This window comes from Bufo gargarizans, chromosome 6, assembly GCF_014858855.1.
Source record: "Bufo gargarizans isolate SCDJY-AF-19 chromosome 6, ASM1485885v1, whole genome shotgun sequence".
In the NCBI taxonomy this organism is placed as follows: domain Eukaryota; kingdom Metazoa; phylum Chordata; class Amphibia; order Anura; family Bufonidae; genus Bufo; species Bufo gargarizans.
The window spans coordinates 308,118,493-308,145,682 of NC_058085.1; the positions used below are offsets into that span (position 1 = coordinate 308,118,493).

Here is a 27,190-nt window from a genome sequence, read left to right on the forward strand (position 1 = left end):
AAAAAACCAAGGTTGAACTTTTTGGCCATAATTCCAAAAGATATATTTGGCGCAAAAACAACACCGCACATCACCAAAAGGACACCATACCCACAGTAAAGCATGGTGGTGGCAGCATCATGCTTTTAGGCTGTTTTTCTTCAGCTGGAACTGGGGCCTTATTTAAGCTAGAGGGAATTATGAACAGGTCCAAATACCAGTCAATATTGGCACAAAACCTTCAGGCTTCTGCTAGAAAGCTGAACATGAAGAGGAGCTTTATATTTCAGCATGACAATGACCCAAAGCATAAATCCAAATCAACAAAGGAATGGCTTCACCAGAAGAAGATTAAAGTTTTGGAATGGCCCAGCCAGAGCCCAGGCCTGAATCTGAGGGGTGATCTGAAGAGGGCTGTGCACAGGAGACGCCCTCGCAATCTGACAGATTTGGAGTGTTTTTGCAAAGAAGAGTGGGCAAATCTTGCCAAGTCAAAATGTGCCATGCTGATAGACTCATACCCAAAAAGACTGAGTGCTGTAATAAAATCAAAAGGTGCTTCAACAAAGTATCAGTTTAAGGGTGTGCACACTTATGCAACCATATTATTTTATTTTTATATTTTTTCTTCCCTCTACCTAAAAGATTTCAGTTTGTTTTTCAATCGAGTGGTACAGTTTATAGGTCACATTAAAGGTGGAAATAGTTCTGAAATTATTAATCTTTGTCAAATTATTTTACATCACAGAAACCTGACATTTTCTTTTAACGTAGACTTTTTATATCCACTGTATGTATGTGTTTATCATGTAGCAGTGCTAGATTAGTTTGCAGTATAGCTGTATTAAAAATGTGTGTGTGTATAGTGGTACCGCGTATGTGCGTGCCATAGCAGTATGTATGTTACATTTTATATGGGGGGGTACATTTTGTTAACTTCTACAGGTGTGTTCACGAGTGTATCTGCGTATATAAATGGGGGGTTGCAAGAGTGAATCTTTTCCTCGGGGTGAAGAAATGCCGAGCTATAGCTCTGCATGTATACTTGTCCTGAGTGATATAGAGAATAAATAGTAATTATGTGTTATTTAACTTATGCACCTTCTATTCTTTTTAATACTTTAGAAACTAAACCAGTGGTATTCCTACAGCATGGCCTGCTTGCGGATGCCAGCAACTGGGTCACAAACTTTGAATACAATAGTCTGGGCTTCATGCTGGCAGATGCAGGTTATGACGTGTGGATGGGAAACAGTCGGGGTAATACCTGGTCTCGGAGGCACAAGACTCTGTCCCCTGCAGAAAGCGAATTCTGGGCTTTTAGGTACAGTATGGCTGTTCTAAAAGATTTATTTTGATTAATCTCTGGTAAATCAGTCTGTACATTGTATCTACCCCCTCTTTATTATTAATGTAATGGCCCCCTCTTTATTATTAATGTAATGACCCCCTCTTTATTATTAATGTAATGACCCCCTCTTTATTATTAATGTAATGGCCCCCTCTTTATTATTAATGTAATGGCCCCCTCTTTATTATTAATATAATGGCCCCCTCTTTATTATTAATATAATGGCCCCCTCTTTAATAACAAAGAGGGAGTCATTATATTAATAATAAAGAGGAAGCCATTACATTAATAATAAAGAGGGGGCTATTATATTAATAATAAAGAGGGGGCTATTATAATAATAATAAAGAGGGGGCCATTACATTAATAATAAAGAGGGGCCATTATATTAATAATAAAGAGGGGGCCATTATATTAATAATAAAGAGGGGGCTATTATATTAATAACAAAGAGGGGGCCATTATATTAATAATAAAGAGGAGGCCATTACATTAATAATAAAGAGGGGGCTATTATATTAATAATAAAGAGGGGGCTATTATATTAATAATAAAGAGGAGGCCATTACATTAATAATAAAGAGGGGCCATTATATTAATAATAAAGAGGGGGCCATTATATTAATAATAAAGAGGGGGCTATTATATTAATAACAAAGAGGGGGCCATTATATTAATAATAAAGAGGAGGCCATTACATTAATAATAAAGAGGGGGCTATTATATTAATAATAAAGAGGGGGCTATTATATTAATAATAAAGAGGGGGCCATTACATTAATAATAAAGAGGGGCCATTATATTAATAATAAAGAGGGGGCCATTATATTAATAATAAAGAGGGGGCTATTATATTAATAATAAAGAGGGGGCCATTATATTAATAATAAAGAGGGGCCATTATATTAATAATAAAGAGGGGGCCATTATATTAATAATACAGAGGGGGCCATTATATTAATAATAAAGAGGGGGACATTATATTAATAATACAGAGGGGGCCATTATAATATACAGGGGAAATAATATTATGAGGAATGGGGGACTATCTGTCTGGCTCTAGCTCAGTATTGGGGGGGCAGCAGGATGAGTTGTTGAGACACCAGGAAGGAGAGGATGAGAGTAAAGTGAGGAACGTAAAAAAAAATTCTGTGAAACTCTGCAGAGACGAGAAGCCCCGGGTGCTGGCAACCCACGCTATGCCACTGCCAGTTCTAAATGTAAGCAGGCTCGGACTGGCCCACAGGGATACAGGGGAATCCCCCGGTGGGCCCCTAGTCTCCCACCCCCTGCACAGATGGCACATAACACATTAGATTTACTGCACTACATACATATATTCAATGTAGAGCACCTGAACCAGCTTATGTTCGTATAAAAAACTTGTTAGATTATTTATTATAATATATAACCGTATGGTGGGCCTCCAAAATAAATTTTACTGGTGGGCCCAGTCTGACACTGAATGTAAGACAGCTTCCTACTGCAGATCCAGGAGTCAGGGTCTGCAGTAAACCAGTGTGCTTCTTCACTGGAGGAATTCAGGTGCAAAGCAATACAAGTGAGGCATAGGACTGGCTTCTCCAGTCTCCTCCCTGGCAGAAGTAGGGTTTGATGCTGAGGAAAGGCCTGAGCTAGCTGTGTCTTCAGAAGGCTGGTACCCTGGCCAAAGGCTGGAGGCCCAGGGTCTGTTGCAGAGTATCCCTGTCTCAGTGTCTTCTTCTGGACACTCCAACCACTGGTCCCTTACTGCAGAACACTAGGGACTCTGACTGCTCTCCATTAAGTAGAGCTGTAATGAAATAACTTTTAGCTGGGTTTTCACAGCATCTAGTTTGGCACCCTCTACAAACTGGTCTTTCAGAGTGTGGTCTGGGTCAAGTAACGCATGTGGACCTATGTTCTGGATGGCACACAGCGCTTCCTGTAGACTTAGAGCAAAATCTCGCAGAGTTTCACCCATCTTTTGTTTACGGCTAAAGAAATGCATTTGGAACTCCGACAAAGTGCGCCTGTCAAACTAGCTGGCAAGTCTGTCTAAAATTTGGTCAACAGTACGCTTCTCAGAACTAGGCCATGACTTAACCTCCCTAAGGGCAGCAACGTATAGTTGCACAATGAGGCATTAACCCAGTCTCCAGCTAGTAATGCAGGATGCAGTCTCACTAGCACAGTCACTTGCTTGCAACAGATCCCACAAAGAGAACAATTACAGTTGCAGATGCTTTCCTGGGGCTGGTACACCTCAGATGCAGACTGGGTAGTCGCCACTGGCTGTCTTGATCCACTGGGGCTGGATCCACGATGACTTGCTCTGCTGGTGATGGATCGGATCCTTTTCGTGACGCCAGATTGCAATGTCCGGGTTTGGGGTTCTTAATGCTACGCTGGGTTCCCCTGACATCGTTGAGCTGTCACCACGTGTTGCTGTTTAAATGATAACTGTCATATTTTTTATTTTTTTGCTAAAGTGTAGGGCAAGTGATAGGTAACAATTTTGCAATAGACTTTATTTAGCCAAAACGTTTATTTTTGGTAGAAAACTGGGGCTGAAATGGCCCTTAGCAGCACTCTTCAAAGGAGCATTGCTAAGGGCCATCCATCTCCTATTAGAAAAGGAGAGACGGGCTGTGCAGACGCTGTGCTTCTGCCTCCCGTGCTTCCCTGGGAGACAGAAGGCTGGGCACAGGAGTCTTAAGAGTTAAAATTACATTTTTATTCACCCTTTCTATGCAATCTAATGCGCCGTTACATTCACTGACCTGCAATCCCAGTGATAATAATTCATGAAGCAGCAGCTTCTCCTAAGACTCCTGTGCCCAGCCTTCTGTCTCCCAGGGAAGTACGTGAGGCAGAAGCACAGCGTCTGCACAGCTCATCTCCGCTTTTCTAATAGGAGACGGATGGCCCTTAGCAATGCTCATTTGAAGAGTGCTGCTAAGGGCCATTTCAGCCTCAGTTTTCTACCAAAAATAAACGTTTTGGCTAAATAAAGTCTATGCAAAATTGTTATCTATCACTTGCCCTACACTTTAGCAAAAAAATAAAAAATATGACAGTTATCCTTTAAGTAAGTAATAAGTCCAGACAGTCAGGGTCAGCAGTAAACAAGTATGCTTTTATACTGGAGGAATTCAGGTGCAAAACAAAACAGGCAAGGCATAGGACTGGCTTCTCCAGTCAACTTCCTGGCAGAAGAAGGCTTTGATGCTGAAAAAAGGCCAGAGCTAGTCATCCCTCTCTCTCTCTGTCTGGTAATCTGGACAAAGTGTGTAGGCCCAGGGTCTGTGGCAGAGCATACTAGTCTCAACATCTTCTTCTGTTCACTCAGTAGTCTGGCAGAGTCTCCCCCTTTAAGCACTATTCCCTAACTGCAGAACACTAGGAGCTCTGACTGCTCTCCTTATATACAATTTCTGGTTGAACTATAACCTTCTAGTGGGAGTGGTGGAGTGAAGAAACTCAGCACAAACAGTTACAATGTCACAACTACCATCTTTCATTGATTTACATTAGAGCTTCAATGATACTCAATAATAATGACACAGCAGTTTTTCCAAACAAAAACAAGTTTCCAGACATAACAACATTGCTATACCAGACATTCAAAAGATCAGACTCTCTGGTTTTGGAGGTAAACAAGTCTGGCTTTTTCCCTCCAAAACATGTTCTTCTTTAAACCCTATGTTAGCTGTGGAAAATTACCAGCTTCTCGTTCAAAGTCCCAAAAGTCTCTCAGTGTTCATTAACACTTTCCACAGTTCCATTCAAACACAGTGCAAATAAACAAAATATATATCAGAACATACATGTAAATGTAGTTACACAGTATTAAACAGTATACGTCAATGAAAGTTAACCCTTTCAAGTGAAATAAAGTAAGAAGTTCATAACATTGGAGTGGAAGCCATATCGAAGACTATGGGTCACTTAGCCCTAAAAGGTCCCCAGTGCTCACAACCGGGGATGGGAGTGGCCATACAGAGGGTTTCTGAGTGGTAGCCCTCCAGGAGTACAGAGGGCCTTTAGTTAAGACATTGAGGCCCTGTGGAGAAGGAACTTGCATTTGTACTAGGAGAGTGAGGGAAAATTGTGCCACTTCCTCTTCTATGGGTACATATAGTTTGGTGTGGGGGCGTTTATGCCAATCAAGGACACAGGACATCTGAACAGCCTCACACAATGACATTGTCTGTTAAACCAATCCCTGCATCCCGTTTGTGCCTGATCAAGGTAGAATAAGAGATTCTGTGATGGGAGAACCTCCAAAAATATGTCAGGAATTGCTTACAGAGGCTAAGGAAAAAAAAATGGCAAGAGGGACTTCAGGATGTCATATGTGACTTCCATAATAGAGGATGGGGGGGGACTGATTCTGGGACCCGTTTCAGTCTCAGATTATTGCACCTGCCCCTGTTGTCTTGGTCTTTGATATAAGATGCAAGACTATTGAAGTGAGACTGACAATGGTGCATGGCCGAGGCAGTAGATTCTCCAAAAGAAACAAGAGAAGCTTGAGTCTCCTCAAGTTGCTCCACCCGGCCTCCAATCTCACAGATGTCTGTCTTTATGTCAAATAGTTCCTGCAGAAAGGAAGTTGAGATGAAGTTGAGTCCTCTTCCCGCACATCCTCTGGACTTGAACTGTCATGTTCATATACCTCAGGGTCAGGGTTCTCTGCAAGTCCAGAAACAGAATGTTGAGGAGGAGCTTTAGGGCTGGGGAGTTTCTTACGGAGGAATTTCCCCATTTCTGACTGCGTTTTCTTGTTAGCCGCTGAACCAGTTCCTTTAGGTTTCCCAACTTTTACCATAATGAGGATATTTTCGGTATTCTAGGGGAGGTAGAGTGTATACTAGGTAACTATGCAGGGAAGGTGATTATCAAGAGTAGTTACATATAAGCGGGTGATAAAAATGTACACTCCTGAAAAATTGGGCCGAAGACCCACAATGCAGTTTTGTGTATATTCATGTGCAGTAAAGAAAAACAGATCAGAGTCCACTCTGTTGATAAGTGGGTAAATGCCTTAGACTGCCAAGTGAGGTAGTCCAGAGAAAAATCACAGCAGGGCTCTTGCCAAGTGCATATGTCACAATCGGAATAATGTGGCACCAACGTGGGGTAACCGCCATAACCAGGCTGGCTATTGTCTCCAGTTGAAAAATGTCAACTGCCAAAATGTCCTGTGCAGTACAGCCTGTATGGAGTAGGTTCACCCTCGGCGCTCAGCGCAGCAATCACAGGGGCCTTCCAGTGGACCAAATTAATTAGGAAAGGCTGAGGATGTCGGCAGCGCACCAAGCAGAGGAGATCCCCCAGTATGGTAGAGGTTTCCAAGCTCAAACCCAGTAAGTTGGGTGCCCTGTGGATCACTTTGTCGGGGAGGAGGAGATGGAGGCCGGGGACTGCGTTAAGACACCGCTCCAGGCTGATTACTCGGTAGGCAGAAGCTCGCACCACACACATCTTGCTCCTTCCAGCGCCATGCCACGCCCCCATGGCTACAAATTTTTGTTTGTATATTGTAGTCTTAAAGTAGCTGATTCTCAGTTCCAAATTGAAATAAGATTTATAGAAATAATTGTTTGAAGTACCAAAGTGCATATAACGCTGCAATTGCAGAGAGAGCAGAGCCTTTAGATGTAACGGCAACACCCTCGTTGCTCCTAGAGGCTCATTTGTATGTACTAAAACTTAATTTTTCTCAAAAATTCTGCCACATATGAACATGAGACCAACACGGATGCGTTCAGCTGCCAAGCGCACATGTAACAAGTCAGCCAGTGTCATAGGTCCAAATCTGCTGATAGATGCCCTTTAAGAAGAGAGTTTAATTTTTTTTTCCTGGAGAACTATTTTAATAAAAATATCCCAATCCATGTATTAATACCCTAGTTTATTTTTCTCTTGTCCTGTGTGTTTTATTATATTTTACTCAATTAATAATTAACATTCACATTTAACCCCATCATTTTTCTGCTTTCCAGTTATGATGAGATGGCAAAGAAAGATCTTCCTGCAGTGATAGATTTTATTTTGCAAAAAACAGGCCAGAAGCAATTGTATTACATTGGTCATTCACAGGGCACTACTATGGGTAAGAATATTTCATACTTATTTTGAAAGACTGAAGACAGATTATCTTGTAAAATAACAATTACAATGTAGGATAATCTTACTTTCATATAAGAGCCCCAGAGCTGCCACACTTTTTAACAGAAATTGTGAGCAAAATCAGAGGCAGATTATAGTGTGGGCGAATACTTAGGGCCTCCGCTACTATAAAGGGGTTATTCCATGATTGCTGTAATAAATGAAAATCAGACATAATATAGTACAGGCCAACATCCAACAAAGCTAGCCTTCTCTCTAACATGGACCCAGAGATCTTCCATCCATTGTTATAATTGCTTTGCTAAATTTATTTCAAGCTGGCAGCTCAGGGTGTGTACCCCTTCTGTAGGGGGCATGTCCTTTCTGTTGCAGCTCTCTCCCTGTAACTGTCACAGCTTCCAACAGTATAAGTGGCTAGTGGCAGTTGAATTATGGAACTGAGCATGTGTGACCACCTCTGCGATGTAGAGAGAGAAATAATTAAAAGAACGAACAGCTGATGGCATTATAAAGATCTCTTTTTTTTTTTTTTTAAATAAGTGGCTATACAACATTTTTAATTACATGCAATTGCAAAAGTATTCTGATTCAGGTGCCGTGGCACAACCCCTTTAACAGAGTGGGCACAGGTAGAAGGAGCGATATGCTATGCGAGCTCCTTCTCTGCTTGTTTTTTTTGCGTTCCGTATACGGAACCATTCATTTCAATGGATCTGCAAAAAAAACTGAAGGTACTCCGTATGCCTTCCGTTTCCGCTTTTCCATTCCGTTCAAAGATAGAACATGTCCTATTATTGTCCACATAACGGACAAGGATAGTACTGTTCTATTAGGGGCCAGCTGTTCCATTCCGTACAAAACGGAATGCACACGTCATCCGTATTTTTTGCGGATCAGTTTTTTGCAGACCACAAAATACTGAAAAAGCCATACGCATACGGTCGTGTGCAAGAGGCCTTACATGAATAGAGCTAAGCTGCAATGCAAAACATGACACATAGGTAAGAGAGGGGCTGTTCCTGGAAGAAGGCATCCATGTTTTTATAATCTTATGCTCTTTTAGGGAACTAATGTTTTTGTCATCATGACAGTCTTTCAGTGCAGATCCTTTGATTCTGTCATTACAGGATTCATTGCATTTTCTACCATTCCAGAACTGGCAAGTAAAATTAAATTATTTTTCGCTCTTGCTCCTGTGGCTACTGTTAAATATCCTATTGGTCCAGTGGCAGCTGCCAGATGCTTACCAACTTTTTTAGTTAAGGTACAGTATGGTGGTTGTGGGTTTTTTCAATTATTTTTATTTTTTTTATTTTTTATTACTGGATTAACATGTAAGACCAACATTTACTGTCATCCCAGTGCAAAAATTAAATATACGTAGCTGAAACAGAACATCATTCAGACTATTAGGCTAGGTCTACACGACGACATTTGTCGCGCAACATTTTGTTGCACCAATGTCGCGCGACAATTTTTATAATGGCAGTCTATGGTGTCGCACTGCAACATGCGACATGCTGCGACTGCGACGCGACAGTCGCAGAAAATCCATTCAAGATGGATTTTTCTGCGACTGTCGCGTCGCAGTCGCAAAATGTCGCATGTTGCAGTGCGACACCATAGACTGCCATTATAAAAATTGTTGCACGACATTAGTGCAACAAAATGTCGCGCGACAACTGTTGCGCCCTATCTGTCGCGCGACTTTTTGTCGCGCGACAAATGTCGTCGTGTAGACCTAGCCTTAAACAAGACATTTCACCTCCTGACTTATCTGTTGTACTTGCATCCCCCAGAAAATAACAATTCTGGCTCATCCATTCTGATGACTCCATGTCGTGCTGTACTTCGGTTACTTCTAGGGATCAGCGAACCCGACGTTTTCAGGTTCAACGTTCAGGCGGTCCATTGGCACGGAATATAACGGAATTCTATGACGGAAGGCAAAACGGAAGCCTTTAGGAGGCATTCCGTTTTGCATTCTGTCATAATAGAAGTCTATGGTCAGTGCTACCAGTGTTATTTTATGCACGGACCCCCTTCACCCCCCCCAACTGGTAACACCCAGATGGGAGTTTATTGCAGACTGCTGGCAATTCATTCCTAATGTCTAGAGGGAATAATAAAGGAACGGCACAACATAGAGTCATAAGAATATGCTTCAGAATTGATATTACATGGGGAATGCAAGTAATCACTAAAACAGATGTGGCAAGAGAGGGGCCACGTAATTATGCCAGGAAACAGCAGTTTCACCTGCAAAACCGTGTTTGTAAAGGTCATGCAGTTTTGTGGGTCAAACAGCTGTGTGTTGACAAAATCATGTGTTTACTTAATTTAATAACTGCAGCGGTCATTTGCTGTCCCAGTTATAAGCCACATTGTTTCCTCAGTGCTACCCCATATGGCTCATAAACTGCATCAAAATCTGGGGGGGGAGGGGGGGTTCCTAAAAAACTAAATTCGCCAATACGGTGTCGGAGTTTATACCAAGGGAGACAGGGTGTTGATCTGAAATCATGAGATAAGACTTAATGAACAGTGTTCTAAGTTCTATGACAGTGCTACATGTCAAGTCACCGGGCACCACGGTATGGCCCATACTACAGTTTGTAGATAGAGATTATATGGCTGTGTGCTTGATTATATACACCTGTGTACAATGGATGCAACTAAAACGTCCAAATTCAGTAATTAGGTGTACCTTACACAAGATGCGGATTACATATGTTTTTTTTCTCCCATGCAAAAATTGACCTGATGTGAAAATTTAGAAATCTGCAGCATGTCATTTGTTGTGTGAGATTTTTGGTGCGTTTTTACCCTTTTCAAATATTTGATGTTTGCGGTAAAACCGCATCAAATGCGCACCTAAGGCTAGGTCTACACAACAACATTTGTCACGCGACATATTGTCGCACGAATCTCATGCAACCATTTTTAAATTCGGTAAGGATTTTTCTGCGACCGTCGCAGTCGCAACATGTCCCATGTCGCAGTTCAACACCATAGACTATCATTATAAAAATTGTGCGACAAAATGTTGTGCAACAAATGTTGCAGTGTAGTTGTGTCCTATGTGTAGTCGCGCGACACATGTCGTCGTGGAGACCTAGCCTAAAACTGCAAGTAACTCATGCGGTTTTTGGTGCCGATCTGGTGTGCAAACACAAATTCGTACAAAAAAACCACAGATTTTCTTTTTTGAAATCTGCACTCTTGTGCAGGTACCCTAGAAGGGGGTCACATACTTTTTGCTATGCATAATGTGAGAAAATATTTTGAGAACTGGGAAGTTACTGTACATGTACAGCATTCTTGAAAATACAATAATTTTTGTTTAATTTCTCTTTTTTTTGGTTATTTAAAAAAAAAAAATTCTCCATTTGTTTTACTCTTTTGAAAGAGCATTGTGCCGTGGTATTTGGAGTCTCATGTATCTGAATGCTGTAAAGACAATCCTGAGATAATTTGTCTTATTTATGTTCCATTTACATGTATTACCACTTGGAATTCATCTATTAATTCGAGCTTTGACAACATTTCTGCCTAAATATACCAATTCCAAATTTTTGCTCATGTTAGGTTTAAGTGAAATAATATTTGTTTGTTTTTCTTTTCCTTTTAGCCATTGTTCGGTGATAAGCTCTTCATTCCACAATCAAAGCTTACTAGGTTCCTTTCCAGAAAATTTTGCAATCATTTTCTATTGGATGAACTATGTGGCAATGTCTTCTTCCTCTTGTGCGGGTTTAATGAACAGAACTTAAACATGGTAAACTTTTTGGGGATTCTGTACAAATTGGCATGCTCCATTGTATGTTGTATTATGGCAGTGCTGCTCAATTATTTTCGGTCATGCCCCCCCTAGGAAGAAGAAAACATTTCGCGCCCCCCGCGCGACTGTAAATAGTATAATTTGTCTATAAAATTGTTATAAGTACAGCCCCCAGTAATAAGAGCCCCTCTGTGTCAGTAATAACAGCCCCCCCCTTTACCAGTAATAACAGCCCCCCCTTTGCCAGTAATGTTATGGGGGGGGGGGATCTGTGGATGACAGACACTGTTATGGGGGGGATCTGTGGATGACGGACACTGTTATGGGGGGATCTGTGGATGACGGACACTTATGGGGGGATCTGTGGATAACGGACACTTATGGGGGGATCTGTGGATGACGGACACTTATGGGGGGATCTGTGGATGACGGACACTTATGGGGGGGATCTGTGGATGACGGACACTTATGGGGGGATCTGTGGATGACGGACACTTATGGGGGGGATCTGTGGCTGGCACTGTTATATATGTGCCATCCACAGACCCCCCCAGCCCATAACAGTGCCATCCACAGTGCCCCCCCAGCCCATAACAGTGCCATCCACAGACCCCCACCCCTTAACTGTGCCATCCACAGATTCCGTGTGCCCGCCGCCGCCGTTTAAAGTTATTAAACATGCCCCCCTCACTCCTAATAGTACCTTATATCTGAATTTCTTCTGTATAATTCCGGCAGGCGGGCCGGGCGGCCGGTGCGTCCCAGAGTAACGTCACTTGTCTGCGCCGCCTGCTTCATTCATAAAGCAGGAGGCGCAGGCACGTGACATCACTGAGGGACGCGCCGGCCGCCCGGCCTGCCTGCCGGCATTATACAGAAGAAATTCGGATATACGGTACTATTAAGAGGGAGCGGTGGGGCGGGGCTATAGTACAGTGACCGCACCGCCCCACCACTATTGCCGGCCCCCAGCTCCTCCTCCCAGTCCCCCCCCCCGGCCCCGCTCCGTACTGCGCCGGCCTCAGATCAGAGGAAGGGAGATGAGCGCTTCCACAATGGAAGCGCTCATCTCCCTGCCGCATATTACACTGCCACACACCCCAAAGGCCGGCCCTGAACGAGCCCCCCTTTACGGAGCCTGGCGCCCCCCCCTGGGGGGCGCACCCCACTATTTGAGAAGCACTGTATTATGGAGACTTTGCTTCTAGGGGAAAATTTCTCTGACTTGTATAAATCTACAGAGGACATTTACCGCCGTACAGATGGGTCTGCTGTGTGCATGAGGTCTTATAGTTGTCCAGTATTAGAATAACATGGCTGTATTACACATCCCGCCATTTGCATTGCTCGTAGATATCTCCTGCCCACACCAGAGCAAAGCAGATGGCGCCTGAAAATGATGTCATGTGAGGCAGGTTTTAAAGCTCTGTAGACTTTAATTATAGGTTTAGTGCTAGTCTGTCTCTCTTGAGCCCAGAGGTTTCCTGATTCCTCGTTGATGCTGAGTTTTGGATTTGCAATTGGCTTGCTGAAGACTTTGTTACTTTTGTTGCTCTTGGATTGCTGACATTCATGGTTCTACAGCTTGGACCCCAGCTTGCTTTGGACTCTTTCATTCCCCTCCTGTTCCTGGTATTTCTGCTTACCTTGTGTTGCCAACCTCTGCCTGTAACTGGACTATGTTTGCTACTGCTACATGGACGGTCAATCCAAGACTATTCCTGGTGAGTATATCCTGAGAATTCAATGTGGGAAAGTCCATCCCTCCTTGGTGGGGGCATAGAGTGAAGCTCCCATTATTCAGTGGACCCTGCTCCTCGGTCTAACCTGCATTAATCAGATTTTGATTTAGAGGATACAACACTGCTCCCTCATTGTTACACAGCAGCATATTATCAGTACCACACATATACTGTGCACAGATACTGCACTGTTTTTTTGGAAGAAAGTGGCCATGATTTTCTTATCCTGGACAACCACTGTATACTGAATCTCTGAATGAAAGAGAGAGGGGAAGATGGAGAGCCACAATAACTTAAATGGGCATTCCGGTTACCATAAATATAACTTATGTTTTAGACTAATTCATCATAACTAATTACCTAATATAATGTAAATTTCACCTATTTACCATCCAGTAGTTATACAAGTAGTTTTCTTCTTCTGCTACCCACTGTGTTTCCTCATAAATTACCATGGCATCGACCTGTAGTTCTGAGCCTTTGTTAGGTCGAGCATGCTCAGTGTGTTGCTATCAATTCTTTAGCTAAATGTCTTGTGAAACAAAGGGAGTGTTAGAGTGCTGGAGATTACTGAGAAGAGGGGGCGTGACTGGACTGTATATCAGGCAGCCAATCAATAAACATCAACACTCACAGCAGGAAAGCTAGGGATTGTGGGGATTGTAGTCTTAGATCAGGTGCCTTAATACTCTCAGTGTGTTGCAAGCTTACATAGGAGGTAGACAAATGGATTGCAAGGTAAATTGAAACTCTGGTTATATGTATAGGTGTGGGTTCTAGTTGGGTCACAGCTTTACTGGAATACCCCATTAAATATTTTACAAAAACAGAACATGCTAATACAGTTCTGTGATCACAGCAGCATCTACACCAATACAAGCAGGCAGGAGTTTTCTAAGAGTAGAAACAATTGACTAAGGGGAAGAAATTATTAAATAACAAAAACAACAGTACTCATAGTAACATAGTATATAAGGCTGAAAAAAGACATCTGTCCTTTCAGTTCAGCCTGTTATCCTGCAAGTTGATCCAGAGGAAGGCAAAAAAAAAAACTATGAGGTAGAAGCCAATTTTTCTCACTTTAGGGGAAAAAATTCCTTTCTGACTCCAATCAGGCAATCAGAATAACTCCCTGGATCAACAACCCATCTCTAGTAGCTATAGCATGTAATATTATTACACTCCATAAATACATCTAGGCCCCTCTTGAACTCTTTTAGTGAACTCACCATCACCACCACCTCAGGCAGAGAGTTCCATAGTCTCACTGCTCTTACCGTAAAGAATCCTATGTTTGTGTACAAACCTTCTTTCCTCCAGACGCAGAGGATGTCCCCTCGTCACAGTCACAGTCCTGGGGTTAAATAGATGATGGGATAGATCTCTGTACTGACCCCTGATATATGTATACATAGTTATCAGATCTCCCCTCAGTCGTCTTTTTTCTAAAGTGAATAACCCTAATTTTGATAATCTTTCAGGGTACTGTAGTCCACCCATTCCAGTTATTACTTCAGTTGACTTCCTCTGAAGCCTCTGCTATGTCTGCCTTGTTTACAGGAGTCCAGAGCTGTACACAGTACTCCATGTGTAGTCTGACTAGTGATTTGTAAAGTGGCAGGACTATGTTCTCATCACGGGCAGCTATGCCCCTTTTGATGCAACCCATTATCTTATTGGCCTTGGCAGCAGTTGCCTGACACTAGTTTCTACAGCTTAGATTGCTGTTCACCAAAATTCCTAGGTCTTTTTCCATGTCAGTGTTACCCAGTGTTTTACCATTTAGTATGTATGGGTGACTTGCATTATTCCTTCCCATGTGCATAACCTTACATTTGTCAGTGTTAAACCTCATCTGCCACTTCTGTGCCCAAGCTTCCAATCTATCCAGATCCCTCTGTAGTAGTATACTGTCCTCTTCCGTGTTAATTACTTTACACAGTTTGGTGTCATCTGCAAAAAAAATATTTTACTGTGCAAGCCTTCTACAAAATCATTAATAAATATATTGAAGAGAATAGGGTCCAATACTGACCTCTGTGGTACCCCACTGACAGTGGCCCAATATGAGTGTGTACTGTTAATAACGACCCTCTGTTTTCTATTACTGAGCCAGTTACTTACCCACATGCAGACATTGTCCCCTAGTCCAAGCATTCTCATTTTCTATACTAACCTTTTATGTGGTACAGTATTAAATGCTTTGGAGAAGTCCAAATATACGACATCCCTTGATTCACCGCGGTCAAGTCTAGAACTTACCTCCTCATAGAAACTGATTAAATTGGCTTGACATGACCAATCCCTCTCATGAAGCCATGCTGATATGGTGTTATTTGCTTATTTTCATTGAGGTACTCCAAGATAGCATCTCTTAGGAAACCTTCAAACAGTTTACCTCCCTAATCTCCCGCTGCCTTTCTTGTGTGGCTTGTGGTACAGGTAGTATTTTGGAAAACACTACCTTTGAGGTCCTTGCCCTAAGCTTGTGACCTAAATCCCTAAAATCATTTTTAATGACTCTCCACCTACCTCTAACTTTGTCATTGGTTCCGATATGGACCATGACTGCTGGATCTTCTCCAGACCCTCCCACTAATCTATCAACATCCGCAAGGTGTCGAACTCGAGTGCTAGGAAGACAACACATCGTTCGACGATCCCGGTCTTTGTGACAGATTGCCCTATCTGTAGCCTCTAATAATTGAGTCTCCCACTACCAGCACCTGTCTGGCCTGCCCTGCTCTCTGGTCCCCTGCTTACTGGAGCTGACATTGCCTTGACTGACAGAGGAAAGGTCTGGCTGCAGCAGTGCTCTCCCTGAACTGACATCCCCCTCATCTGCCAACCTTGCAAACTTGATGGGGTGTGTCAGATGACAGTCACACACTTAATACAAACACACACTGGAAATCAAACATGCGAACGCTCACAAACTCATGTTGTTTGTCTGTTTTGTATAAGTGCAGCTCTCAACCAGTTTCAAACCAGACTACTTTTTTTCCCTCTGGATACTCACCTGACAAATCTCCTATTTTTGATCTTCTGATCGGTTATGTTGGCGTACAGCACATCACCACTCCAGGAAAAACAACAGAGAATGGCAGCGCTGGAGTGGGAAATTATTCTCAGACCAGTGTATGGTGCTCCTAGCAACTCAACTCGATGACTTCTATTTTACTCTTGATGCATCCCACAGTCTATACAGGGGTACCCAGCATGTTATAAGTTGATGGCCAATTTCATATGGTGAGAGAAACACTCTCTTAAAACATTAATTTGCTCTGTCCAGTGTCAGCAACGCAACTTCCCTGTGTCCCTAAATATATATATATATCATTTTATTTACATATTTTTTCTGGAAAATGTTGCATGGAATAGTGCAGACTTCTGTATAATATGCTGATATATAATGGCCAGACAGACAGCAGCCAAAAGGTTACTCTCTTGGCCTCTGTCTGGCTAATATAGCCCTATAAACACATTTACGGAGCTTATATGCCAGGAGCTTTCTTATCATACTTGCTAAATGGACGTCACAAACATGATGTGAACATAGCCTTAGGCAGGCCATGAGACTAAAGTTGGTAAAAACAGACAATCTTGACCATTTTGGCCAACCGTCATTTGAATAACTATTGCGATGGCCAATTGCAGACTTCTGTCTGAAAAAATCTGATCAGCCACGTTGAAAAATTTTGGCCGTTGTCAGTCAAAACTGCATGTGTATGGTAAGAGCAGCCTGTGCCCAAAACCAAGGAATCAGATTATTCTGGCGGTGGAATATGAACACAGTTGTCTCGTCGGCCAGCTTTACCAGCATGCTTACTGTATGGTTCCCTTTTTCCATCTCCTGCTCATCTTTTCTGGCCCCTAGAGCTCCAACTCCCTCTGTCCTGCAGATCATGTTTAATGAAAACCCCCTTTGCAGTGTGAAAAACTGCACGACCCATAAACTCTGCGCACTCCTGTTAATGTCATGTATCTAGCTTTGTGAAAACTGTGGCTTAAGGATTCTAACTGTGCATGCCCACCCTGTGTATCTGTGGTATAACAAAGCCCCAATGCCTGCCCACCCTGTGTATTCTCACCCCCACAAAATACAAGGCTCCTAACCAGTGGCAACCTGAGCAATTCATTGATAGGTCTGGGGGTACTTTGGGCAAAGATATTTTATGAACTTTGTCATTTGGCTAATTGATTAGTCAGTTACATATGTTATTAATTTTTAATCTGCTATTTATTAAGATCTGATCTTTATTGTAGGAATACCCCCTTAACTTCCTGTGATATCCTATGCCAAAGCATAGACCTCTTTAACTCATGCCCACATTAAGGGGTTCACTTTTCTTTACTTCTCTCCTGTAGACTCGTGTCCATGTGTACACTTCCTTTTGTCCTGCTGGAACCTCTGTACAAAATATGAAACACTGGTTACAGGTACAGTTCTACACAGATTTTTTTTTATATGTTAGGAGAATGTGACAAAATGCTTTAAAAATTAAGATTTCTCCATTTCATTTCCGCATTACAATACGTTATTGCCATACTGGCCAACTTTTGAAAATCACAAAGAGGGAGAATAGCATAGTGCAGTGCGTCGCTGCTAATTTGTTAATACTAAGCCACGTCTTATAATCCTGCCCAGTCCCCAAACAGAATTATATTTACATTGTGCCCCTTTCACGGTAGTCATGCCCACATTATGCCCCTTTCACTGTAGATATGCCCGCATTGTGCCCCATATCAGCTATGCCCACAATGTGCCCCTACTGTAGTTTATGCACACATTGTGCCCCCTCTGTAATTATGCACACATTGTGCCCCCACTGTAGATATGCCCACATTGTGTCCCCACTGTAGTTATGCACACATTGTGCCCCCACTGTAGATATGCCCACATTGTGCCCCCACTGTAGTTATACACACATTGTGCCCCCACTGTAGATATGCTCCGGAGGCACCAGTCAGGCAGAAGTTACTACAAACACATGGAAAGCCATGTGATTGCATCTTATATCCTGAGGTACACAAGAACAGATAACGGAAAATAACTCATTATTTTGTGAAATGGTTTAAAATATGTGTAACTAAGATATTTCTACTGGAATAATGACTTGTGCCCTATTGCTTAGGCTATCCACACTGGGAGACTGCAGGCTTTTGATTGGGGCTGTGAGGGAAATCAGAAGCATTATAACCAGGTAATACTCACGTTTGGGAATTTATTCTTAAAAATAAAAAAGTCACATTAGATACTTTGTGACCGACTTCTAAAAACCCTTAGTGACCACCTTTCATAGCTGTGGAAGTTGTGTTCATGTGTTGTGGGGATTCGCTCTGGTAGACAGGATAAGTGGACGCAGTACAGAGGCACCAACCAGTTCTTACATCAAACAGCTCAGTGTTTATTCACACTCTTGGCAAGTTCATAAACAAAAAGTCACATTCAACACAAAAAGTCACCTTTTGGTTTTGGTGTTAGTTTACACCCAGCTGGCAGTTCTGCCTCAAAGAGTCCATGAACAGACTTTAGGCGGCCTGTTTCCCCTCACACTGGTCTCAGACCTTCAAGCTCGGCACAAGCCTCAGATCTCAATACAGAGATCCTTTCTGCTGAACCCAGCTGTCTTTTAAAGGCAGCTAGCTGTTGTGAAAACCCGGACCGGCACAGGAGTCCAGTCCGGTGTTTGACCCCACCTGGCCGCTAATCAGTGCAGCAGCGCACACCTGCCTCCCCATACAACTCCCTTTACTGTGTCACAGTGTACATTGAACCAAATAGGTGTCCTCCTTATGCAGGGCCAAGTTCACTAGGACCGAACCCCCTACTACTTAGCGACACTCTGATTTGGCTTGTAGAGGTGCATTTTAAAGGGGTTCTCCTGGCTATTAATATTGATGACCTATCCTCAGGATTGGTCATCAATATCAGATCGGCGGGGGTCTGACACCCAGCACCCCCGCCGATCAGCTGTATGCATTCGCAGTGTGCATGTGCTGTCTACCATCTCTCTTCCTGCTCACTGCTTCTTTGCCATAGACATAGCAGCAGCAGGAAGAGAGATAATAGACGGATCCCCGCCGATCTGATATTGATGACCTATCCTGAGGATAGGTCATAAATATTAAAAGCCCGGAGAACCCATTTAAGCAGTAAGGGTCCTTATGTAACATCCATATTGCCTAATAAGACAGATGAACAGGATTGTCTTTCTGTTATTATAATTCCCTTTAAAGGGGTTGTCTGACTTATTTCAAAAGGTCCCCAAAGCCCCTAAATGTGTTAAAATAATAAAAGACTATATACTCATAATTTAATCCCCTGCTGTTTCCAGTCTATGAAGCATTGACATAGCCATATACGGTTTCATGCCGTATACTGCTGGGGCCTGTGATAAGCTGCAGTGGTCACACGTGGTATATGACTATGTCTCTGCTACAGCCTATAAATACAGACCAGAGTGGCGGCCCTAGAAATGTTGGGGGATTAAGTAGTGAAAATATGTTGTTGTATTTAACCCATTTAGCGGTTTGGGGTGCTTTTAAAACAAGTCAAAGAGCCCTTTAACCCGTTTGCTCCAGTGCCATACATGTATGGCACTATACATGTATGGCACTGGAGCGAAGTGCAAACATGGCGCCCACTCGCACATCCAGCGGGCGTCATAGCCATCAGGTCTCCGCTGTTTCAAACAGCAGAGACTGACAGCTAATGACCGCAATAATGCTGATCGCAGTCATTAAAGCCTTTAGATGCCATGATCAAGTGAGATCACGGCATCTAAAGGGTGATATACCCTGAAGTGCTTCATACCGCCATCTTCTGCGGCCAATGAGGATGCTGGTAATTAAATTCAATACGCTAGGTCTTTTTGAAGAGATCCAGGGTATTGAGGCTGCAATTCTTATTTTGGCCAGCAGGTGGCAGGCCAACATAAGAAATGAGCAATTCTGTACAAATCTTGGGTCTAAAAGAGATTCTAAATCATAGAAAAAGTAAAAAAATAAATATATACAGTAAACAAATTTAAAAAATATGTTTAAATCATATTCCATAGAATAAATAAATACATAAATAACAAAAAATATAAACATCATGGGCATCACCGTGTCCAAAAACACCTGTACTATTAAAATATTTTCCAATATAGCGAATGGCGTAATGGGAAAAAGTGTCAAAATGGCCCATTTGCCATTTTTTTGTTGCTTCTCTTACCCAAAAAAGTAATAAAATGTGATCAGAAAGTCACCCACACTACAAAATGATGTCAATGAAAACTACAGATTGTCCTGCAAAAAATAAGCCCTGACACAGCTCAGTAGATATAACTATAAAAAAGTTATGGGGGTCAGAGTATGGTGATGAAAAAGTTTTAATTTATTTTTACACTATTTAGACATAAAAAAAAATACATATGTGATATCTTCGTAATCATACTGACCCAGAGAATGAAGGGCACAGGTCAGTTTTGCTGCAAATGGAACAAAACTCATAAAACGGTGGAGGAAATGTGTTTTGTTTCCAATTACACCCCACTTAGAATTTTTTTCCCGCTTCCCACTACAATTTTTTTTTGCCATACTAAATGGTGGCATTAGAAAGTACAACTTGTCCTGCTAAAAATAGGCCCTCATACAGCTATGTGAACAGAAAAATAAAAAAGTTATGGCTCAAGGAAGATAGGGAAGAAAAATGAAAATAAATTCCGATATCCTAAGGGTTAAATTCCAGTCAGATAGTGGAATTAACCCCTCTTATTGCAGCTTTAAAAACTGCGTAATTTGGTCTAATTTAGCCTTTTACCCTGCAGGGTCCCTATATCTACTAGTCGGGGGACCATGTACAGAGTAATATTTACTGCTAAGGTGGTAATTGTCAGCCTTGTGGTCTTATTGCGTTTGGATCCTGAGCAGGTTCATGTCACCCATGGAAAGTAAGGTGAAATAATGATTTACAATGTCCATGGCAAAGGTAGACACTGCTAATCAGAAATGGGCCTCCCTGCCTTCGCCAGATAGCAGTGTTGATGTGTGGCTATTTGGCTGTGACCAGAGGATCAGGCAGCTCTTTATAATGACTAACGGGCTAGAGGGCGGGCGGGGAAAATGTACACATGGATATGCCTTCACTTTATTTTTGCCATTGAATGTGTTCTCTGTGTTTTATTTTTATTTTTTTCAGAGCACTCCTCCTTTATATGATGTGACAAACATGACTGTCCCCACGGCTCTCTGGAGCGGAGAAAATGACTGGCTTGCTGACCCGCTGGATGTAAATTTATTGATCCCTAAAATCAGGAACTTGGTCTATCAGGAAGAGATACCAAAATGGGAACATCTAGATTTCATATGGGGTCTTGATGCTCCACAAAAGTTATACAAAAAAATCCTTGAGCTCCTGAAAATATATACATGACCTCCATTACATATGACAGATACCTGGAACTAGAATACGGTATTCTGTAAGGAGAGAAAGGAGAAACATCTTCAACCCTTTTGCAAATATTTTCAATGTACCATTTTACTGAAAACAAGCTCAGATCATAGTATGAATTTCAATATAAAAAGTTTTATAAATTAGTTTTTATGTTGTTTATATGATAGTATTTAGTCAATGTGATCTATTTTATGTAGGCTGCATGTCTAGTAAATTAAGGAGCACATTTATTAGGACCGGCGTTTTAGATCTTAATAAAGCCCCTGCGCTGGCGGTGGATCCTCTGAAGTTATGAAGAGACGCAGGCCTCGCCGTAACTTTGGCACATCCAGCACCAGTTCTAAATGTAAGACAGCTTCCTAGCTGTCATACATTTAGACCATTTTCTACGCCTAAGGGCTCTTTCACACGATGGATGCCGTGTGGATAATCTGCTGCGTGAAAGCGTTAACATGATTAATAATGGTCCATGCCTTTCTGTAACCTTTTTACTACAAAATCACGGTGACAACTTTATCTCACTTTGATTTGGTAGGAAAAAGGTCACAGAGAGGCACGGAGCATTATCAATCATGGAACGGGGCTTGGCACTCTTTCACGCAGTGGATTCCACACACGGGAGCCCTAAAACAGGCGTAGAAAATGATGAATGAGACAAGCCTGCTGGCCCATCCCCTTCCCCACTCACACCCCGCCCACAATTTTAGACCTGGCATGAGCAGGGCGAAGTCGCAGAAAGTAACACAGCGGTTACCTAATATAGGCGTATTTCAGCATGATAAATGACCCTCTAAAAGTCCAAATTTTGGAGCATCTTAATGATATTGAAAGTCCTAAGGAACATATTATATCTGCTGCGTCATGACGTTTTGTGTCTTGTCATGCAGAAAGTTTGAGATCCATTAAAGCATATGGTATAGAAAGAGTCAAAAGATCTCCTCAAGGTGGGGAATTGAAATACCCGGCCTTTTTTCATAGGGGGCATTTTGGATTTTCAATCTGAATATCAGGAGTCCAAATGGCTTGAATTTAAAAAAGGAGATTATGTATCATTATTAGCTTTATAATTCTGTGCGTGTTAAAGGGAACCTGTCACCGGGATTCTGTGTATAGAGCTGAGGACATGGGTTGCTAGATGGGTGCTAGCACATCCGCAATACCCAGCCCCTATAGCTCTGTGTGCTTTTATTGTGTCAAAAAAACGATTTGATACATATGCAAATTAACCTGAGATGAGTCCTGTCCCTGACTCATCTCAGGGACAGGACTCCTCTCAGGTTAATTTGCATATGCATCAAGTCGTTATTTTTACACAATAAAAGCACACAGAGCTATGGGGACTGGATATTGTGGATGTGCTAGCAGCCATCTAGCAACCCATGTCCTCAGATCTATAACCCAAATCCTGGTGACAGGTTCCCTTTAAAAAATATTTCCAACTTTATATCAGTAGCAATGTAACCACCAAGTGCACACATTATTATTATTATTTTTTTTACATTGCATATACGGCATTTCCAGGTGCATCTCAAAAAATTTGAATATCTCCAAAAAGTTAATTTATTTCAGTAATTCAATTCAAAAAGTGAAATTCATATTATATAGATTCATTACACACAGAGTGATTCATTTCAAGTGTTTATTTCTTTTAATGTTGATGATTTTGGCTTACAGCTAATGAAAACCAAAAAATTAGAATATTATATAAGACCAATTAAAAATGATTTTTAAGACCGAAATGTTGGCCTACTGAAAAGTATGTACAGTATATGCACTCAATACTTGGTTGGGATTCCATTTTTATTTATTATACTCACTTATATAGCACTGACATATTCTGCAGCGCTTTACAGACATTATCATCACACTGTCCCCAATAGGGGGTTACAATCTTAGTTCCCTCTCAGTATGTCTATGGAGTGTGGGAGGAAACCCACGCAAACACGGCGAGAACATACAAACTCCAGGCAGATGTTGTTCTTGGTCGGAATCGAACCTACGACCCCAGCGCTGCAAGGCACCAATGCGAACCACTGAGCCACCATGCTGCCCATTTGCATGAATTACTGCATCAGTGCAGCGTGGGATGGAGGTGATCAGCCTGTGGCACTGCTGAGGTGTTATGGAAGTCCAGGTTCTTTGATAGTGACCTTCAGCTCATCAGCATTGTTGGGTCTCGTGTCTCTCATCTTCCTCTTGACAATACCCAAAAGAATCTCTATATGAAATGAGCATCTCCATAAAACATATCAGCAGAGGTAATCATGAAATGCTCAAAATTTCCTGCTAGATGGCTATGGAGCTCTAGAAAATTAAAGATGGAATCTGATTGGTTGCTATGGGCAACTAAGCCAGTTTTCCTTTGCACTGGTTTTGATAAATCTCCCCCATTGTCTTCTTCCATCCTACATTCGCTATTTAGGGTCCATTCACACGTCCGTTTTTTCTTTCCTGATCTGTTCCGTTTTTTCAGGAACAGATCAGGACCCATTCATTTTCAATGGGTCCTGGAAAAAATCGGACAGCACAATGTGTGCTGTCCGTTTCCGTTGTTCCGTTCCGCATGTCTGTTTAAATATAAAACATGTCCTATTCTTGTCCTGAAAAATCGGATCCTGGTACAATACAAAGTCAATGGATCCGCAAAAAACGGATGACATTCGGATGTCATTCCGTATGTCATCCGTTTTTTGCGGATTCCGTTCCTGGAAACACATAACAAATTTTTAATTTTTTATTTTTTTCAATTTTTTTTCAAAGAAATCCAAACAACTTTATTTGATTATTGAAATGTATACATGTTTCCGTTTTTTGCGGATCCGCAAAAAACGGATGACATACGGATGACATACGGAAACATTTTCAGGAACAACGGATCCGCAAAAAACGGACCGTTTTTCAGGATGAAAAAAAAACAGGACGTGTGAATGGACCCTTACTCCGCTGCTCAGTTACTGATGGATCACATGTTAAAAGGGTTTTCCAAGATTTTGATACTGATGGCCTATCATCATGATAGGTCATTCGTATCTGATTGGCGGGGGTCCGACACCCAGGACCGACACTCATTTGCATATATTAAAACATAATTTTTTTCAGAAATGCGGACACATATGAAGATGGGACCAACACAGATGCCTTCAGCTGCCAAGTGCACATGTAACAGGTTAGCCAGTGTCATAGGCACAAATCTGCTGACAGATGCCTTTTAGATCTGACCTGCTCACCAAAATAGTCAAAGTAAAATATAAGGTAACAGCCACAAAAATGTGCAGACCAGGGCTGATGGTATTGAAAGGCTGTGTGAACCTCAAGATGCGCTATACACAACACCATTATTATACAGTATATGGCCTAGTTCACACGAACGTTTTTTTTGCGGGTGTACGGGCCGTTTTTTTGTGTTCCGTATACGGTCCGTATACGGAACCATTCATTTCAATGGTTCCGCAAAAAAAACTGAATGTGTTCCGTATGCCTTCCGTTTCCGTTTTTCCGTTCCGTTGAAAGATAGAGCTTGTCCTATATTTGGCCGTAAATCACGGGTCGTGGCTCCATTCAAGTCAATGGATCCGCAAAAAAAACGGAACACATACGGAAATGCATCCGTATGTCTTCCGTTCCGTTTTTTCTGAACCATCTATTGAAAATGTTATGGCCAGCCCAATTTTTCCTATGTAATTACTGTAAACTGTACATGGCATACGGAAAAACGGAATGGAACAACGGAACGGAAACGGAAACACAACGGAACTCAAAAACGGAACAACGGATCCGTGAAAAACGGACCGCAAAAAACAATAAAAGCCATACGGTCGTGTGAACTAGGCCTATGGGTGCATTCACACGACCGTAAGTGTTTTGCGGTCGTGTGAATTGCAAATCCGCAAAGCACGGAAACCTGCCATGTGCGTTCCGCAATTTGTGGACCGCACTATATAGAGAATGCCCAGGGGCGGACTGACAACTCATGGGGCCCCTGGGCAATAGGAGATTATGGGACCCCTGTGGCCATACCCACCCTTAAGCCACACCCACACACAACCCCACCCACATATTGCGCCGCCTACATCACCTACACTCGGTACAGAATCTCTTCACTATGTTCAAAATAAGAGTTAGTTATAGTTAATGGGGCCGGCGGGCATTCAGCAGTGCCGGATGCAGTAAATTCCGGCAGGCTGTTCTCAGCTGGAACAGCCTGCCAGAATCACTAACGCATATGTGAAGGCTGCCTAATACAGCGCACATACCTCTTACATCCAGTGACGTCTCCTTTGATGTAGATGTTCTCTTTCTTCATCTTCTCCATTCAGACCAGACCACCATGATGATTTCTTTCAGCCATCTCTCATCTCTGCAGAGTTTGACAGACAAGACATCTTAGTTTTCTACTTTTCCTCCCACCTTCTCGACATTCTATCATGCACCCCCAATACTGAGACGCTGTGCCCCCAAAACTATACTGTAGAAACAGATAAACCCCCTGAAAATACTAGTTACACACAGATAGAGCCCCCTTCTGTCACGGCTGGGGATGGGGAAACCCTCAGCTGTGCGGTACCCATAGATGTTTGGTTGCTGCTTGGCCAGGACCACAGGATCAGGGAGCAGGTCACCTCCTAAAGCCTCCCTAATCTGACCCCAACTCCTAGCGGCATGAGCCGACCTTAAAAGGTAGGAGGACTCATGCTCTGGAACCTCAGGTCCCTACTAACACTCCGCAGGTCCCTAAGCTAGGAGCTGGGTAGACTACCTGTTCCTCCTGGAAATAGAGGAAAAGGAGCCTAGAATGGCCAAGCTGTAAATAAGGGGAAACCAATACAACTTATGGCAGTGGCAGGTACGTGGAAACTACAACCTCACCTACCTGCCACAGACACACAGCCTGGAACCCATGTGCAAGTGCTGCTATCCACAACCAACACAAATGACAACAGCACACACCATACATAACACAGGAAACCAGGAAACCATAAGGTGCAATAAACAAGCAACCACATACCCATCACATGACAGGGGTATTGGTTATCTGCCGCTCGACCCCCAACATTCTCTTTCACTTACCCATATCCTAAACCTAACTCCACCCATCACTCGACTCCACCTAACCCCACAATGACACACGGACACCGATCTTGGAATAAATCGGCCACAGCAGCCGTCTTTTATTAACAAATAAACATAACAATTTATAAATAACAATTCCCCCCCCGAGGGGAGGTCCTTGAAGCCCCCAAATAACTGCCAGAAAACTCCACTGAATGAGCCATCTTGCTTCCAGCCGTTGCCCTCCAGCTCGGAAGCACCACTGAATGGCCCCTTTAAAATCCGTCACCACTGGGAGTCCAGCCCTCACCATGGAGCCCTCCCAGCATCCTCCTCTGTGAATATGACCAACTTCAAGGACCTCCCCCCGCCGAAGCCACCGTGACACTTACACAACCCTGCCTTCCTACAACCCCTAAAACTCACTCCCTTAACCCTATAACCACATAAAAAAGGGGAGGGTGGGCGGGAGATCTCTCTGCCTCTCCACAAAATGGCCCCTGTCTTCCACAATGCTTCCCTATTTAACCCCTTGACCCCACCCCTACACTCAAACCACCCAATCCCCACACCAGGGGTCTCCCTAAACCAAACCCCTGTCATGATGCCCTCCCCTAAGGCTACGCCCTTCAGTCCGGCCACAGCTTCAGACAAGGTAACAATTTATGACCAGAAGGGTGGCCCCCACTGGCAGTTAGTAAATAACCAGGAGGCTGTCTCCAGCAAGCATG

At 42.6% G+C, this 27,190-nt stretch overlaps 1 protein-coding gene across 2 annotated transcripts in view; it reads left to right on the plus strand.

The window, feature by feature from the left end:
- LOC122940948 (lysosomal acid lipase/cholesteryl ester hydrolase-like) overlaps nucleotides 1-21,553 on the plus strand; it is a 36,791-nt gene extending 15,238 nt beyond the window's left edge. For both annotated transcript variants that reach the window (XM_044297885.1, XM_044297884.1), the window contains exons 4-10: nucleotides 1,105-1,303; nucleotides 7,321-7,430; nucleotides 8,575-8,711; nucleotides 11,079-11,225; nucleotides 17,339-17,410; nucleotides 18,106-18,174; nucleotides 21,156-21,553. In XM_044297885.1, the coding sequence (XP_044153820.1) occupies nucleotides 1,105-1,303; nucleotides 7,321-7,430; nucleotides 8,575-8,711; nucleotides 11,079-11,225; nucleotides 17,339-17,410; nucleotides 18,106-18,174; nucleotides 21,156-21,389 (968 nt within the window). In that variant the 3' untranslated portion in view covers nucleotides 21,390-21,553. The remainder of the gene's footprint in view (nucleotides 1-1,104; nucleotides 1,304-7,320; nucleotides 7,431-8,574; nucleotides 8,712-11,078; nucleotides 11,226-17,338; nucleotides 17,411-18,105; nucleotides 18,175-21,155) is intronic.
- The last annotated feature ends 5,637 nt before the right edge of the window (nucleotides 21,554-27,190 follow it).